General features: G+C 35.5%; 1 protein-coding gene across 2 annotated transcripts in view; it reads right to left on the bottom strand.

Annotated features, from left to right (window-relative positions):
- Positions 1-1,881: 1,881 nt before the first annotated feature.
- LOC149771381 (U3 small nucleolar RNA-interacting protein 2-like) overlaps positions 1,882-14,653 on the bottom strand; it is a 61,856-nt gene continuing 49,084 nt past the window's right edge. Inside the window, exons 12-14 of one of the 2 annotated variants that reach the window (XM_089948526.1) lie at positions 10,969-11,111; positions 4,485-4,567; positions 1,882-2,186 (exon numbers count right to left, since the gene is read on the bottom strand). In XM_089948526.1, the coding sequence (XP_089804652.1) occupies positions 2,034-2,186; positions 4,485-4,567; positions 10,969-11,111 (379 nt within the window). In that variant the 3' untranslated portion in view covers positions 1,882-2,033. The remainder of the gene's footprint in view (positions 2,187-4,484; positions 4,568-10,968; positions 11,112-14,653) is intronic. The other variant, XM_089948527.1, reaches the window with a different exon arrangement.

Genomic DNA, 14,653 nt, shown 5'->3' with positions numbered 1-14,653 from the left:
CATGTGTAATTTAAATATTTATTAAGGATTACGTGAAGATGAGAGAGAGCAAGCTGTTGAATTCCACAGTGTTTGGAACTGTTGTTTTTGAAAACTATAATTACCAACCTTTTAGTTTAACACAATGTTTACCATCACTCTTGAATCACACTTCTGGACTTATAAATGCATGTTTTCAAGCTGGGTAATAGATAGTCTTAAACAAATATAAAAAACTCTTTACTGAGGTCTTGTTAGGGTTAGCAGGTCTGTGATTGATGGTTTTTCATAATTTATTTAAAAATTACAAGTTTTATCTCCTTAATTTCATAACATAATTTTAAAAGAGAAAATGATGTTTTAAAATTAGTTCGTTTTTAGTTTATATGTATTTTCTCATATCTGTGTTAGTCTCCTTTTGAAAGGCGAACCCTTTTATAAGGCCAGTCTCCTGCTCCAGAAGGCATGATCTAATAAGACAACCATAGTTTATATTTAACAAACACATTATCATACAACATGGACTCTGCTCATAGCAGAACCATTACACCGACAGTGTTGGACTAAATGTTAAAAACTATGTTGTTCTGCATAATTTGCAAGCACGAAAAAATATTTATGTATTTTTAGTCAAATTGCCTTTGTAAAATTCACAAACATGTTGCTGTTAATAAATTACTCAGAGAACTAAATTTAAAAACTATTTCTACCTCACAAACTCAGCCTTCCAAAGCTAATATAGTGTGGCTAAAAAGCAAAAAGTTATCTGCCCACCTAGATGGCAGTGAGTGCTCTCTTCATAATGCAAGGAATGCTTCAGTTACTACTGGAGCAGGAGGCACATTCTATATCGATTAAATTAAGGAGCTGAGGTGTATGTGTACTATGATTGGGTAAGTATTATTGAAGAAAAATATATTTGCTATAAAAAAATTGGTTTCTTCAAAAAAATATGTTACCCAATCGTAATACCTTAGCAGAATTGGTAAGAGGTTGAAGGAGTTACATTCTCCTACCCCAGTGAAGCCATCCCCAGTCCCCTAAGGTGAGACTGCTTCTAGATAACCCGACTGGAGAACAGACTCCATCTACTGGGGAGCAGGTTTGAAAGTTTTCCAATGGATGTTGTGAAGCTGTGTCCTTATGAAGCTGTCAGATAACCCAGGAAAGTAACCTGTTGTGTCATGGATATAGGTCCCACCTTGTCAAGCTGAGTCTTTTGGGATGAAGGATCTCTGTGATAAAGATGAACCAAGTGGACTCCGACCTTCATCCCACAGCATGGATAAATGTCAGTTATGTAACAGTTTTATTCAAATGCAATGCTTGTGGCAACTCCCCTAACTTCTTGAGCTGAAATGTGTAGCAAATTCATTTAATTTGGAATTGTTTTCTGATATGCAAAACAAATAACCCATTTCATCCAGGACAGAAGTACCTGTGCTGATATGTCATCTTTTCCCATAGGAAGAGGTGCTAACTCCCTCTATGTACTTGCTCAGTCCTTCGTATGTAAAAATTCAGAACTTACATGGGGTTCTGTGGATGGCCTTGAGATGAAGTGTCCACAGTAGACGGGTATTTCACTATGATAGTCTGATTCCCCATGAAAAGAAGCCTGTTTGTGGCAATGAAAGCAAAGGCCATCGCAAGATCTACTATCTCATCTCGTCAGAACTGCAAGCAGTTTAGGTCAAATGATAAAGCATGCATCTCATTGATTCTGCATGCCATCTTCAGTGCGAGTACAAAGCAGGTCTTGTATGAAGTGAACCAATGAAGCCCACAGATAGGATAGGGTGAGACAAATCTTAACACTATTAACAACAGCATAAGAAAAGGAGAACCCATGTCTTATAAGCCAGTGAAGATGAGATAAATAAAGCAGTAATGAAGCCAAAATATTAACAATTCTTTTATTCCATGAGCAATGAATAAAGTATACATAGTACATATATAATGATCTTGTTATTTATCTAATGATCTGTGCATTTTTATTTAACACTTATCAAAAGTATAAATAAAAAATCACTTCACTAGAATTTTGGTTTGATTTAAGTTTCTGATTTCTGTTTCAACTGGATAATAACTAAAGAGTTCTTGGCATGTTTTAGTTTCCACCATCTTCCCAGTCTGTGTTCCTGACCCACTCCTGCCACTAAGAATGACCCATCCTTGGAGAACTGGAGACAATTCACAAAACCATTCTGAAAGAATGAACAGAAAAAAAACATCTGAAAGAACAAAAAGCACAGTTGTATAGTAACTGGACTTCACACGTGTCTGAAGATTATACATAATGCTAAATGTTGCTGAGATATAAAGACATTTTTTAAGTCAATCTATGAAATGGACAAGAGCAATTGTAGCTATGCCGCCTGGATTTTATCTAAGGGGGATCTCTTCTCCTTTTCATCCAAAAAGTAACGAGCAGGATTGCTGCAGTTCATTATTTACCCAAAACACTAAATTACTCGTCTTTTTCTTCCTGCACAACTCTGTTTACTCTCTATTGGTTGACTGTTTCTGAGCTTAATCTGTTCTTTATCTGTTTGAATAATGTTCTTTGCTGTATACAGTCTGAAGGGGAATATGCATAGCTAGCTTCAAAAAGTTGTGAAACCATTTTTCATGGATATTTTGTATAATTTTCCAGTTTACATGTATTGTCTCATGGATACCTCTACTCCAAAATGCATCTGGTGACTGTGTCATGTAAGAATTTACATTCTAAAATTCACACAGCAGATTCCCAAAATAAAAGGGTAATTGTTTTCCCCAACTTTTTTGCACATATTAAACAGCATACCTCCTGTCCTGGTTTTGTGTTGTAACCATTTGTACTGAAACAGCCAAGATTTCTGAAACTTTGCTTCAAATTTTTGTTAAAATTTTGGCATTTCATCTTTTCCAACATATGATATCATTCTAAATCTATTGGTTACATTTTTACTTCTGGTTTCTGGGATCTTGTACAGATACTGTTATACCTTGAATCATCAAATTAGGTGAGGAGATGCATTTTAATAAGTTCTACATCTCAAGAGTAGGTCAATGTGACCCATATTTCATGGCTCACTTTTATTACTAAAGTTCTGTTCAAGCTAGAATCATCAAATTATAAGTCTGTACGCATCTCTATTAATACCATACTCTTAAACAAAAGGTCACTGTAACCAATATTTTATATTATACTGACCAAGTAGACATTTTATGCACCCTGTATACCTACAGCTTTATACCTAGAATCATGGAACTCGGCACGGGTATGCAGGTTAAACCCCATAAAAAAGTAAATCACTGTGACCCATATTTCATGCTGTACTAACAACTTGATACGTCCTCCACATTCACTGCAAAAGTAGGTCACAGTCATCCATTTTTCCTGTTTCACAGGCTTGTAATTTTTTTTGTGTTTCTAGTTTATTTCTCCAGCACTTTATGCCACAATTATTAACCTAGATGATTATATGCATCTTGGTCAGTCCCACACCCTTAAAACAATAGCCACTGTGACCTTTAAGAGGAATCAAGTTGGACCCAGAGGAGGCAAGGTTGAGGGAGTTACAAAAGTGCCTAGTCTTGTGGTGGTGAGTTTGGTGCTGGAGCTGTTTCATAGCCCAAGCTTCTGGGTCTAGAAATGGACAAATGACTGACCAACACAATAAATCCCAATTTAAAGTTGGATGGTTCAATTTTAACTCTAAGATGGCTTGGATTGTTTGAGCTATAATGTTCATTATATCAGTACAGCAGTGAAGCTTAAAAACTAGCAACACCTGGTGGGGTCAAGGGGCGTGTGTGATTTTGATTTTTAACGTAGCTTTAACAATTTTTCAGTCATATCACTTTGATGTCTGCAGTATGGCAGTTTATAGTGATGCCTAGCACTGGGGCATCATGTTGCAGACATGTAGCATGATGTCCCATCAGTCACATTATCCTGACACCAGGCCAACCAGTCTGGTATGACTCGGCCAGGGATCAAACCCGAGACGGATGCTCTAACCACTAGGCCACCCCAGTGGTAGGGGGTCAAGGGGAGGTAAACGGCAAGAGTATTGTCCTTTGTCTATGAGACAGACAAGAAAAGATGATTTCATCTTTTAGTAGGGCTGGATTCACATGGTAGCAGACTTATATCCCCTAATGTTAATGTGATTGGGGATTTATGTTGTTGTTGTTGTTGGGTTTAACGCCATTTTTCAGCACACGATAGGCTATGTATGGTGGCCAGTATTAAAGGTGGAGGAAGAACCTGGGAAAACCCCGGGAAGAACCACCGACCCACGAGAAGCTACTGGCAAGCTTTCTCACATTCCCACATTGGTCGAATCCTAGACTCGAACCCACGCAGACAGAGGTGAGATGGCAGTGATCCATAACGGAGAGTGCTTTAGACCACTCGGCCACTTGGGACCCCAATGTGATTGGGGAATGTATTTGATGGAGAAACAGAAGCTTGTGAAAAATGTTGCCAATTTAGGTATTATTGATTTTCTTACCACTGGTATCTTCATCACTGGCTTTAATGACTTGAAATCGGAACCAGTCTTCCACAATTTTATGAAGCCATCTTTGGACCCTGCTGGCAATATCAAATAATAATAATAATAATACTGATAATGATAATAATAATAATCATAATAATCCACCACAAGTAAAATGAATGCCCTTATACTATAGCAGGCAAGACAAAAACTGAGTACATGTGCTGGACTGGCCTTTAGGAATTTGAATAAAAGCTGTTTAAGATGTGTTTAAAACAGTTGCTTGGGTCTATTCATAAGGCCTAGTGCTTACTATACTATTTCAAGTAACAAACAGACCAAGTTTCCTTCAGACTGGGGATTTCATTGAAGTACTTTATACTTCAAAAGCATTAAAAAAGCAAGAAAAAAATGCCAAGGCACAAGGAAAATATTTTAAAAAGATAATCATTTCATAGCACTGTATTTCTAACTCAATGAACTGTTGCACTGATCTGACCATACTGTATTTGGCATCTTTATCAGACTAGAAATTTATGAACAAAAGTATTAAATGCTGGAAAGGAGTGATAAAAACCTGGCTGAGATTCTCCATGTCACAAAACTGCAAAGACTTTATGGCAACAATTACTTAATTTCTGATGTAGTAAGGTGTTATGTCACAATGTGGTTTTCAATCATTATTACAAGCACAACATCACTTCTATATGCTAATGTTACAGAACATACAAATCTGATGTTGTTTTTAAAGTAGCAAAGTACTATGTCACAATGTAGCATGCTACATGCACAGTGTCAATAGTATAAACCAATGTTATGTAAAATAAAGCCCTGATGTTTCTTTCGACGTGGCAAGATGTTATGTGTGATATGGTACTCATATTTTAAAACATGCAAAACATCCACAGCATAGGCTAATGTTTGTAAGCTATGGCCCAGATCTTGCTTTCACATGAAATTTTGTAATAGCTAACCAGACCAAAAATATTCCATAATTCCTGTATTGCACAATGGTGTTACATTTCTTCACATTACATGGTCTATGTTTACGTCATGTGGTCATGATGTCTTTCACTTTTACATGACATATAATGATACATTCTTAGCATCAGGCATTTGAAATGACATCTTTGCAATTTTGAAACAAACTGAATTTAAATTTTTTCTCTAAATCATGTAAAAGAACAAGTAAAGACTTTTTGTTTTGATGAATATTATGAGTAATATTATATTGACCTTGACTTCACATAGGCATATATGAGCTTTACTGTTCATTAAACTGTGTATTCACCTGAACAAAAGTCTGAAATTGTATAATATGTAATATATTTATCCTTACAAGATACACATTTAATTTTACATTGATCTTGCATATGATATTAATGTTGAATCCATATTGCCAAAAACACACAAACTGGAATTACATTATTATTATCACCAACACCCACATTAACATTCACACAAACTGGAACTACATAAGTAATATCACCAACACCCACATTAACATTCACACAAACTGGAACTTCACAAGTAATATCACCAACACCCACATTAACATTCACACAAACTGGAACTACATAAGTAATATCACCAACACCCACATTAACATACACACAAACTGGAACTACGTAAGTATTATCACCAACACCCACATTAACATTCACACAAACTGGAACTACATAAGTAATATCACCAACATCCACATTAACATTCACATAAACTGGAACTACATAAGTAATATCACCAACATCCACATTAACATTCACACAAACTGGAACTACACAAGTAATATCACCAACACCCACATTAACATTCACACAAACTGGAACTACATAAGTATTATTACTCTTTTTTAATTTCATTGATACCGAACTGGAACTACATAAGTATTATCACCAACACCCACATTAACATACACACAAACTGGAACTACATAAGTAATATCACCAACACCCACATTAACATTCACACAAACTGGAACTACATAAGTAATATCACCAACACCCACATTAACATACACACAAACTGGAACTACATAAGTATTATCACCAACACCCACATTAACATTCACACAAACTGGAACTACATAAGTATTATCACCAACACCCACATTAACATTCACACAAACTGGAACTACATAAGTAATATCACCAACACCCACATTAACATACACACAAACTGGAACTACATAAGTATTATCACCAACACCCACATTAACATTCACACAAACTGGAACTACATAAGTAATATCACCAACACCCACATTAACATTCACACAAACTGGAACTACATAAGTATTATCACCAACACCCACATTAACATTCACACAAACTGGAACTACATAAGTAATATCACCAACACCCACATTAACATACACACAAACTGGAACTACATAAGTATTATTACTCTTTTTTAATTTCATTGATACCGAACTGGAACTACATAAGTAATATCACCAACACCCACATTAACATACACACAAACTGGAACTACATAAGTATTATCACCAACACCCACATTAACATTCACACAAACTGGAACTACATAAGTAATATCACCAACACCCACATTAACATACACACAAACTGGAACTACATAAGTATTATCACCAACACCCACATTAACATTCACACAAACTGGAACTACATAAGTAATATCACCAACACCCACATTAACATTCACACAAACTGGAACTACATAAGTAATATCACCAACACCCACATTAACATACACACAAACTGGAACTACATAAGTAATATCACCAACACCCACATTAACATACACACAAACTGGAACTACATAAGTATTATCACCAACACCCACATTAACATTCACACAAACTGGAACTACATAAGTATTATCACCAACACCCACATTAACATTCACACAAACTGGAACTACATAAGTAATATCACCAACACCCACATTAACATTCACACAAACTGGAACTACATAAGTAATATCACCAACACCCACATTAACATACACACAAACTGGAACTACATAAGTATTATTACTCTTTTTTAATTTCATTGATACCGAACTGGAACTACATAAGTATTATCACCAACACCCACATTAACATACACACAAACTGGAACTACATAAGTAATATCACCAACACCCACATTAACATTCACACAAACTGGAACTACATAAGTAATATCACCAACACCCACATTAACATACACACAAACTGGAACTACATAAGTATTATCACCAACACCCACATTAACATTCACACAAACTGGAACTACATAAGTAATATCACCAACACGCACATTAACATACACACAAACTGGAACTACATAAGTATTATCACCAACACCCACATTAACATTCACACAAACTGGAACTACATAAGTATTATCACCAACACCCACATTAACATTCACACAAACTGGAACTACATAAGTAATATCACCAACACCCACATTAACATACACACAAACTGGAACTACATAAGTAATATCACCAACACCCACATTAACATACACACAAACTGGAACTACATAAGTATTATCACCAACACCCACATTAACATACACACAAACTGGAACTACATAAGTATTATCACCAACACCCACATTAACATACACACAAACTGGAACTACATAAGTATTATCACCAACACCCACATTAACATACACACAAACTGGAACTACATAAGTATTATCACCAACACCCACATTAACATACACACAAACTGGAACTACATAAGTATTATCACCAACACCCACATTAACATTCACACAAACTGGAACTACATAAGTATTATCACCAACACCCACATTAACATTCACACAAACTGGAACTACATAAGTAATATCACCAACACCCACATTAACATTCACACAAACTGGAACTACATAAGTATTATCACCAACACCCACATTAACATTCACACAAACTGGAACTACATAAGTAATATCACCAACACCCACATTAACATACACACAAACTGGAACTACATAAGTATTATCACCAACACCCACATTAACATACACACAAACTGGAACTACATAAGTATTATCACCAACACCCACATTAACATTCACACAAACTGGAACTACATAAGTAATATCACCAACACCCACATTAACATTCACACAAACTGGAACTACATAAGTAATATCACCAACACCCACATTAACATACACACAAACTGGAACTACATAAGTATTATCACCAACACCCACATTAACATACACACAAACTGGAACTACATAAGTATTATCACCAACACCCACATTAACATTCACACAAACTGGAACTACATAAGTAATATCACCAACACCCACATTAACATACACACAAACTGGAACTACATAAGTAATATCACCAACACCCACATTAACATACACACAAACTGGAACTACATAAGTAATATCACCAACACCCACATTAACATACACACAAACTGGAACTACATAAGTATTATTACTCTTTTTTAATTTCATTGATACCGAACTGGAACTACATAAGTATTATCACCAACACCCACATTAACATACACACAAACTGGAACTACATAAGTAATATCACCAACGCCCACATTAACATACACACAAACTGGAACTACATAAGTATTATCACCAACACCCACATTAACATTCACACAAACTGGAACTACATAAGTAATATCACCAACACCCACATTAACATTCACACAAACTGGAACTACATAAGTATTATCACCAACACCCACATTAACATACACACAAACTGGAACTACATAAGTAATATCACCAACACCCACATTAACATTCAATCAAATTGGAACTACATAAGTATTATCACCAACACCCACATTAACATACACACAAACTGGAACTACATAAGTATTATCACCAACACCCACATTAACATTCACACAAACTGGAACTACATAAGTATTATCACCAACACCCACATTAACATACACACAAACTGGAACTACATAAGTAATATCACCAACACCCACATTAACATACACACAAACTGGAACTACATAAGTAATATCACCAACACCCACATTAACATACACACAAACTGGAACTACATAAGTATTATCACCAACACCCACATTAACATTCACACAAACTGGAACTACATAAGTAATATCACCAACACCCACATTAACATACACACAAACTGGAACTACATAAGTAATATCACCAACACCCACATTAACATACACACAAACTGGAACTACATAAGTATTATCACCAACACCCACATTAACATTCACACAAACTGGAACTACATAAGTATTATCACCAACACCCACATTAACATTCACACAAACTGGAACTACATAAGTAATATCACCAACACCCACATTAACATACACACAAACTGGAACTACATAAGTAATATCACCAACACCCACATTAACATACACACAAACTGGAACTACATAAGTAATATCACCAACACCCACATTAACATACACACAAACTGGAACTACATAAGTATTATTACTCTTTTTTAATTTCATTGATACCGAACTGGAACTACATAAGTATTATCACCAACACCCACATTAACATACACACAAACTGGAACTACATAAGTAATATCACCAACACCCACATTAACATACACACAAACTGGAACTACATAAGTATTATCACCAACACCCACATTAACATTCACACAAACTGGAACTACATAAGTATTATCACCAACACCCACATTAACATTCACACAAACTGGAACTACATAAGTATTATCACCAACACCCACATTAACATTCACACAAACTGGAACTACATAAGTAATATCACCAACACCCACATTAACATTCACACAAACTGGAACTACATAAGTATTATCACCAACACCCACATTAACATACACACAAACTGGAACTACATAAGTAATATCACCAACACCCACATTAACATTCAATCAAATTGGAACTACATAAGTATTATCACCAACACCCACATTAACATACACACAAACTGGAACTACATAAGTATTATCACCAACACCCACATTAACATTCACACAAACTGGAACTACAAAAGTAATATCACCAACACCCACATTAACATTCACACAAACTGGAACTACAAAAGTAATATCACCAACACCCACATTAACATTCAATCAAATTGGAACTACATAAGTATTATCACCAACACCCACATTAACATACACACAAACTGGAACTACATAAGTATTATTACTCTTTTTTAATTTCATTGATACCGAATAGACGAAAATATTTGGAAAGCTAATAAATGGGCTATATAATAAATATAAAACTGTATTCATGTTTTGTAAAAGTTTGGAGAAAAAACTCTTCTGACAGTCTCTTCCTGATGGCCACTATGCATCCCTATGCCTATTAAATCTGCGGACGTGAATCAATCAAAGAACGAACTATGTGGACTCTGATCTGTATTGCATTATGCAAAGGAAGATCTGGACTGCAGCTATTGGTCATCAGCTGTGTAATATGCACAGATAAATATGACATTTTGATACAATTCTATACCACTGTTCATACCTGAAGCAAGAAGATCCGTGTGTTGTAGCGACGCAACAGCTGAGATCCAGTTTTCCTCCAAACTGGGATTTTCTGATTCTCCATGTGCATTTTTCACAAGTGCAAGAGGCTTTTTTTTAAAGACACTCCACACTGCTATGGAACTGAAATATACATCCACATAAATAAAACAGACTGCTTCAATAAAACCAGCTTAAGAAGATATTATAAAAAAAACAGTACATGATACACATACCCAACATAACATTAGTTGTTCAAATGTATTCTCTGCATACTCTGAGTATGCATACAGATACAATTATCTGCAAAAACAAAATGCAACACTAAAGTTGACCCTGACTGCTGACCTGCAAGCTTAAAACAAATCCAATGGGTTTTTCCTTGTGTAAACATGACCACATCATTTATTTTCAGAAAATATAAATTGTTGTGGCTTTGTGAAACTGATAGTTTGCTGGTAATTAATGGGTCTAGCATTGTCCCATGGTAATTAAAAAGTCCATGTATCTGGCATTGTTCCATGGTAATTAACAAGTCAATGGATCTGTCATTGTCCCAAGGTAATTAACAAGTCAATGGATCTGGCATTGTCCCATGGTAATTAAAAAGTCCATGGGTCCAGCACTGTCCCATTGTAATTAAGAAGTCCATGGGTCTAGCATTGTTCCATGGTAATTAAAAAGTCCATGTATCTGGCATTGTCCCATGGTAATTATAAAGTACATGTATCTGGCATTGTCCCATGGTAATTAAAAAGTCAATGGATCTGGCTAAGTCCCATGGTAATTAAACATTCCATGGGTCTAGCATTGTCCCATTGTAATTAAGAAGTCCATGGATCTGGCATTGTCCCACGGTAATTAAAAGGTCAGTGGATCTGGCATTTTCCCATGGTAATTAAAATTCCATGGATCTGGCTTTGCCCCATTGTAATTAAGTCCATGGATCTGGCATTGTCCCATGGTAGGATCATTGCTCTTTGTATCTTTATGATCATGGTTTGTTGCAAACACAAAATACAAGAAAGGTGATATGCATAAGACTGATTCACAGTTTATGCTTGAGTACCATGAGGAGTACATTATATGTTTGCCCCATGTTTAATAGTCCTAGAAGAGAATGGTTGACTTGACTCTAGAGTCTTCTGACCAAGTCATAAAGTCACAATGACCTTGATCTTTTGCCAAGTTGTATAGTCTTGAATAAAACTTGTCAGAAACCTTTTTTTATTTATTATACTCATCGCGACCTTGAGTTTTCATGTTTAGACCTGAAATCTGTTTCTTTTTTACTCAAAGAGAAAGTCATCCACAAAGTTTGGTCAAAGAACTTAACTCGAACAAAAGCTCTTATACAGAATATAATTTTCTTTGATTCACAAATAACTCTGTCCTTTCATCTTTGGACCTGAAAATTAATATGCCTATTCCTCACCGTACATGAATAACCCCCACAAATAACAAGTCATGGTCTCTGGTCTTGGTCTAGAAAAGGTAAAGTTACATTGCAAAAACCATGTTTCTTTGTTTAGTCAGTGACACTGACCCTGGAATTTCTTTAAACTATAAAAAGAACTACAAAAACAAAACTTTTTCTTGCCCAGTGTGAAAACCATCAGCAAACTTTGGTGAAGGCACATATTCGAGAACTGGGATTGTGTGCAGCCACAATAGCCTTGACATCAAAATAACCAATAGGCCTCTTTCATGCCTTATTTACGAGCCCTCCACAAACAACAGTCATGTGGTCCAGAAAAGCATTTACCATGCAAAAACTGAATTTCTTCTTCCAGTCAGTGACCTTGACTCATGACAACTAAATCAACAGGCTTTTTCTTATTCAATATGAAAACCATCAACAAACTTTGATGACAGTACATGGTTGAGAACTGAGATTTGTATGGATGAAACAAGTTGCATTTTTCAGCCACCCTGACATTAGAGCTTTTGACTTCGATATCAGTATGCTTGTACCTTACTCCAAGAGCAATCCAGCCACAAAGTCTATGTCCATGGTGATTATGTAGAACTAAAGTTACTGCATGGAACCATTTTATTTTGTCATACTGAACTTGACTTTTTGACCCCACATTCAACAGGACTCTTCTCACCTCAAATGCAAACCATCAGCAAAGTTTGATCATGGTCTGTGATGTATAACAAACATTACTGAGCATAAAACATTTTTCTTCTTTCAGTCAAAATGACCTTGACATCTGACCTTGTTACCCCCAATATCAACAGGCTTCACCCTAACTCTAATTGCAAGCTATTTAGAAATCTTGGTAAAGGCAGATGGTGGAGAAGTATAGTGTGGAAACAAAATAGGAAACAGAGCAATGGATCTTATAACATGATATGCTATGCCTAATGGTGGACAACAATTTGGCTAAATTATACCCAATACAAATTATATTTCTGCATGGAAATGAAGTGCAAGGACAAATTATATTCTTTGTAAAAATGATAGACACATTAAAACTATAGATTACTAATTAAAGAGTTCTTCCTTTGGCACAGAGGAACAAATGTAACAAGATATGCTGAAATCCATCTTGTAGAACTTTTGATTTTTGTGTGCAAATTACATGAAATGCAAAAGCAAATTTCACTGCTGGTTATACTGTGACCTTGAAAATTATGACACCCAACTGATATTATTCTTTTGGATGAGACAAATACATTACCAATTTTTGTTGAAATCAAACTACAAGAACACAAGCCATTATACAAGTCTTAAATGCAAAGGCAAAATCTTTTTTCAGTATCATGAAGTTAACATTCAAGCTATTGACCTTCCAATTATTGGGGGGGGGGGTCTTTAACTAACAAAACCACGCAATTTTTGTTGAAATCATTCAACATATTTATCATCCAGAAACAAAACAGACATGCAACTGCCCAGATTGACAATGACACACCATACTATCTTGAAACTTGGCAAGGTGTAAAGCAAGGAATGAATAAATTTCAGATTATCTTTTCTCAATTCAGTGTTAACAGACTTGAGCAGGGGTGGGCAAACTATGGCCTGTGGGCCACATGCAGCCCGCCAAGGGTTTTCATGTGGCCTAGGAACAAGTCATCATTCGCACTGACTCTGTTTATCAAATAAATGTGCTTCTTTTGAAGTTTAAGTTTTCAAATATTAACATATTAACAACTGAAAATTAATTATGATGTTATTTAGAAAAAACTTTTGACAAGGTGTAAATTTGTGGATGCGGCACTTGCACTGGAAAGTTTGCCCACCTCTGGACTAGAGGAATATATGTATTTCTACTGTTTTTACTTTCAAGAGCTCTGAGGGATCTGATGCCATTCTCAAAGACCCATGGGTAGAGATTTGTTTTATGAATTGCCATTAGACAAACACATTACATTAACATTTTCTGCTTTAAATCCAGACCCTTGCTCATAAAACTCATCAACTTGAGTACACAGTGAAATAAAGTTTCATTCCTTGGATTACATCATACTCATGGTATTGTCACACAATGACTGTCTATATTTTGCAACTTTCCGTATGCAAATAATCACATCTTTAAAATTTCCCAAATTTAAACTAGTTCTTCCCTACATAGTATAATAAGTCTAATTTCAGTGTGCACTCAGATTAGTTTCATATAACTCCAAAACCTGAATGTACATTGCAACTCAAATATTGTTTCTTTTCATTAGTTCAG

The sequence above is a fragment of the Sinohyriopsis cumingii genome, unplaced genomic scaffold, assembly GCF_028554795.1.
Source record: "Sinohyriopsis cumingii isolate HCF-2022 unplaced genomic scaffold, ASM2855479v2 utg001887l, whole genome shotgun sequence".
NCBI classification, from domain to species: domain Eukaryota; kingdom Metazoa; phylum Mollusca; class Bivalvia; order Unionida; family Unionidae; genus Sinohyriopsis; species Sinohyriopsis cumingii.
This window is presented reverse-complemented; position numbering and strand designations above follow the sequence as displayed.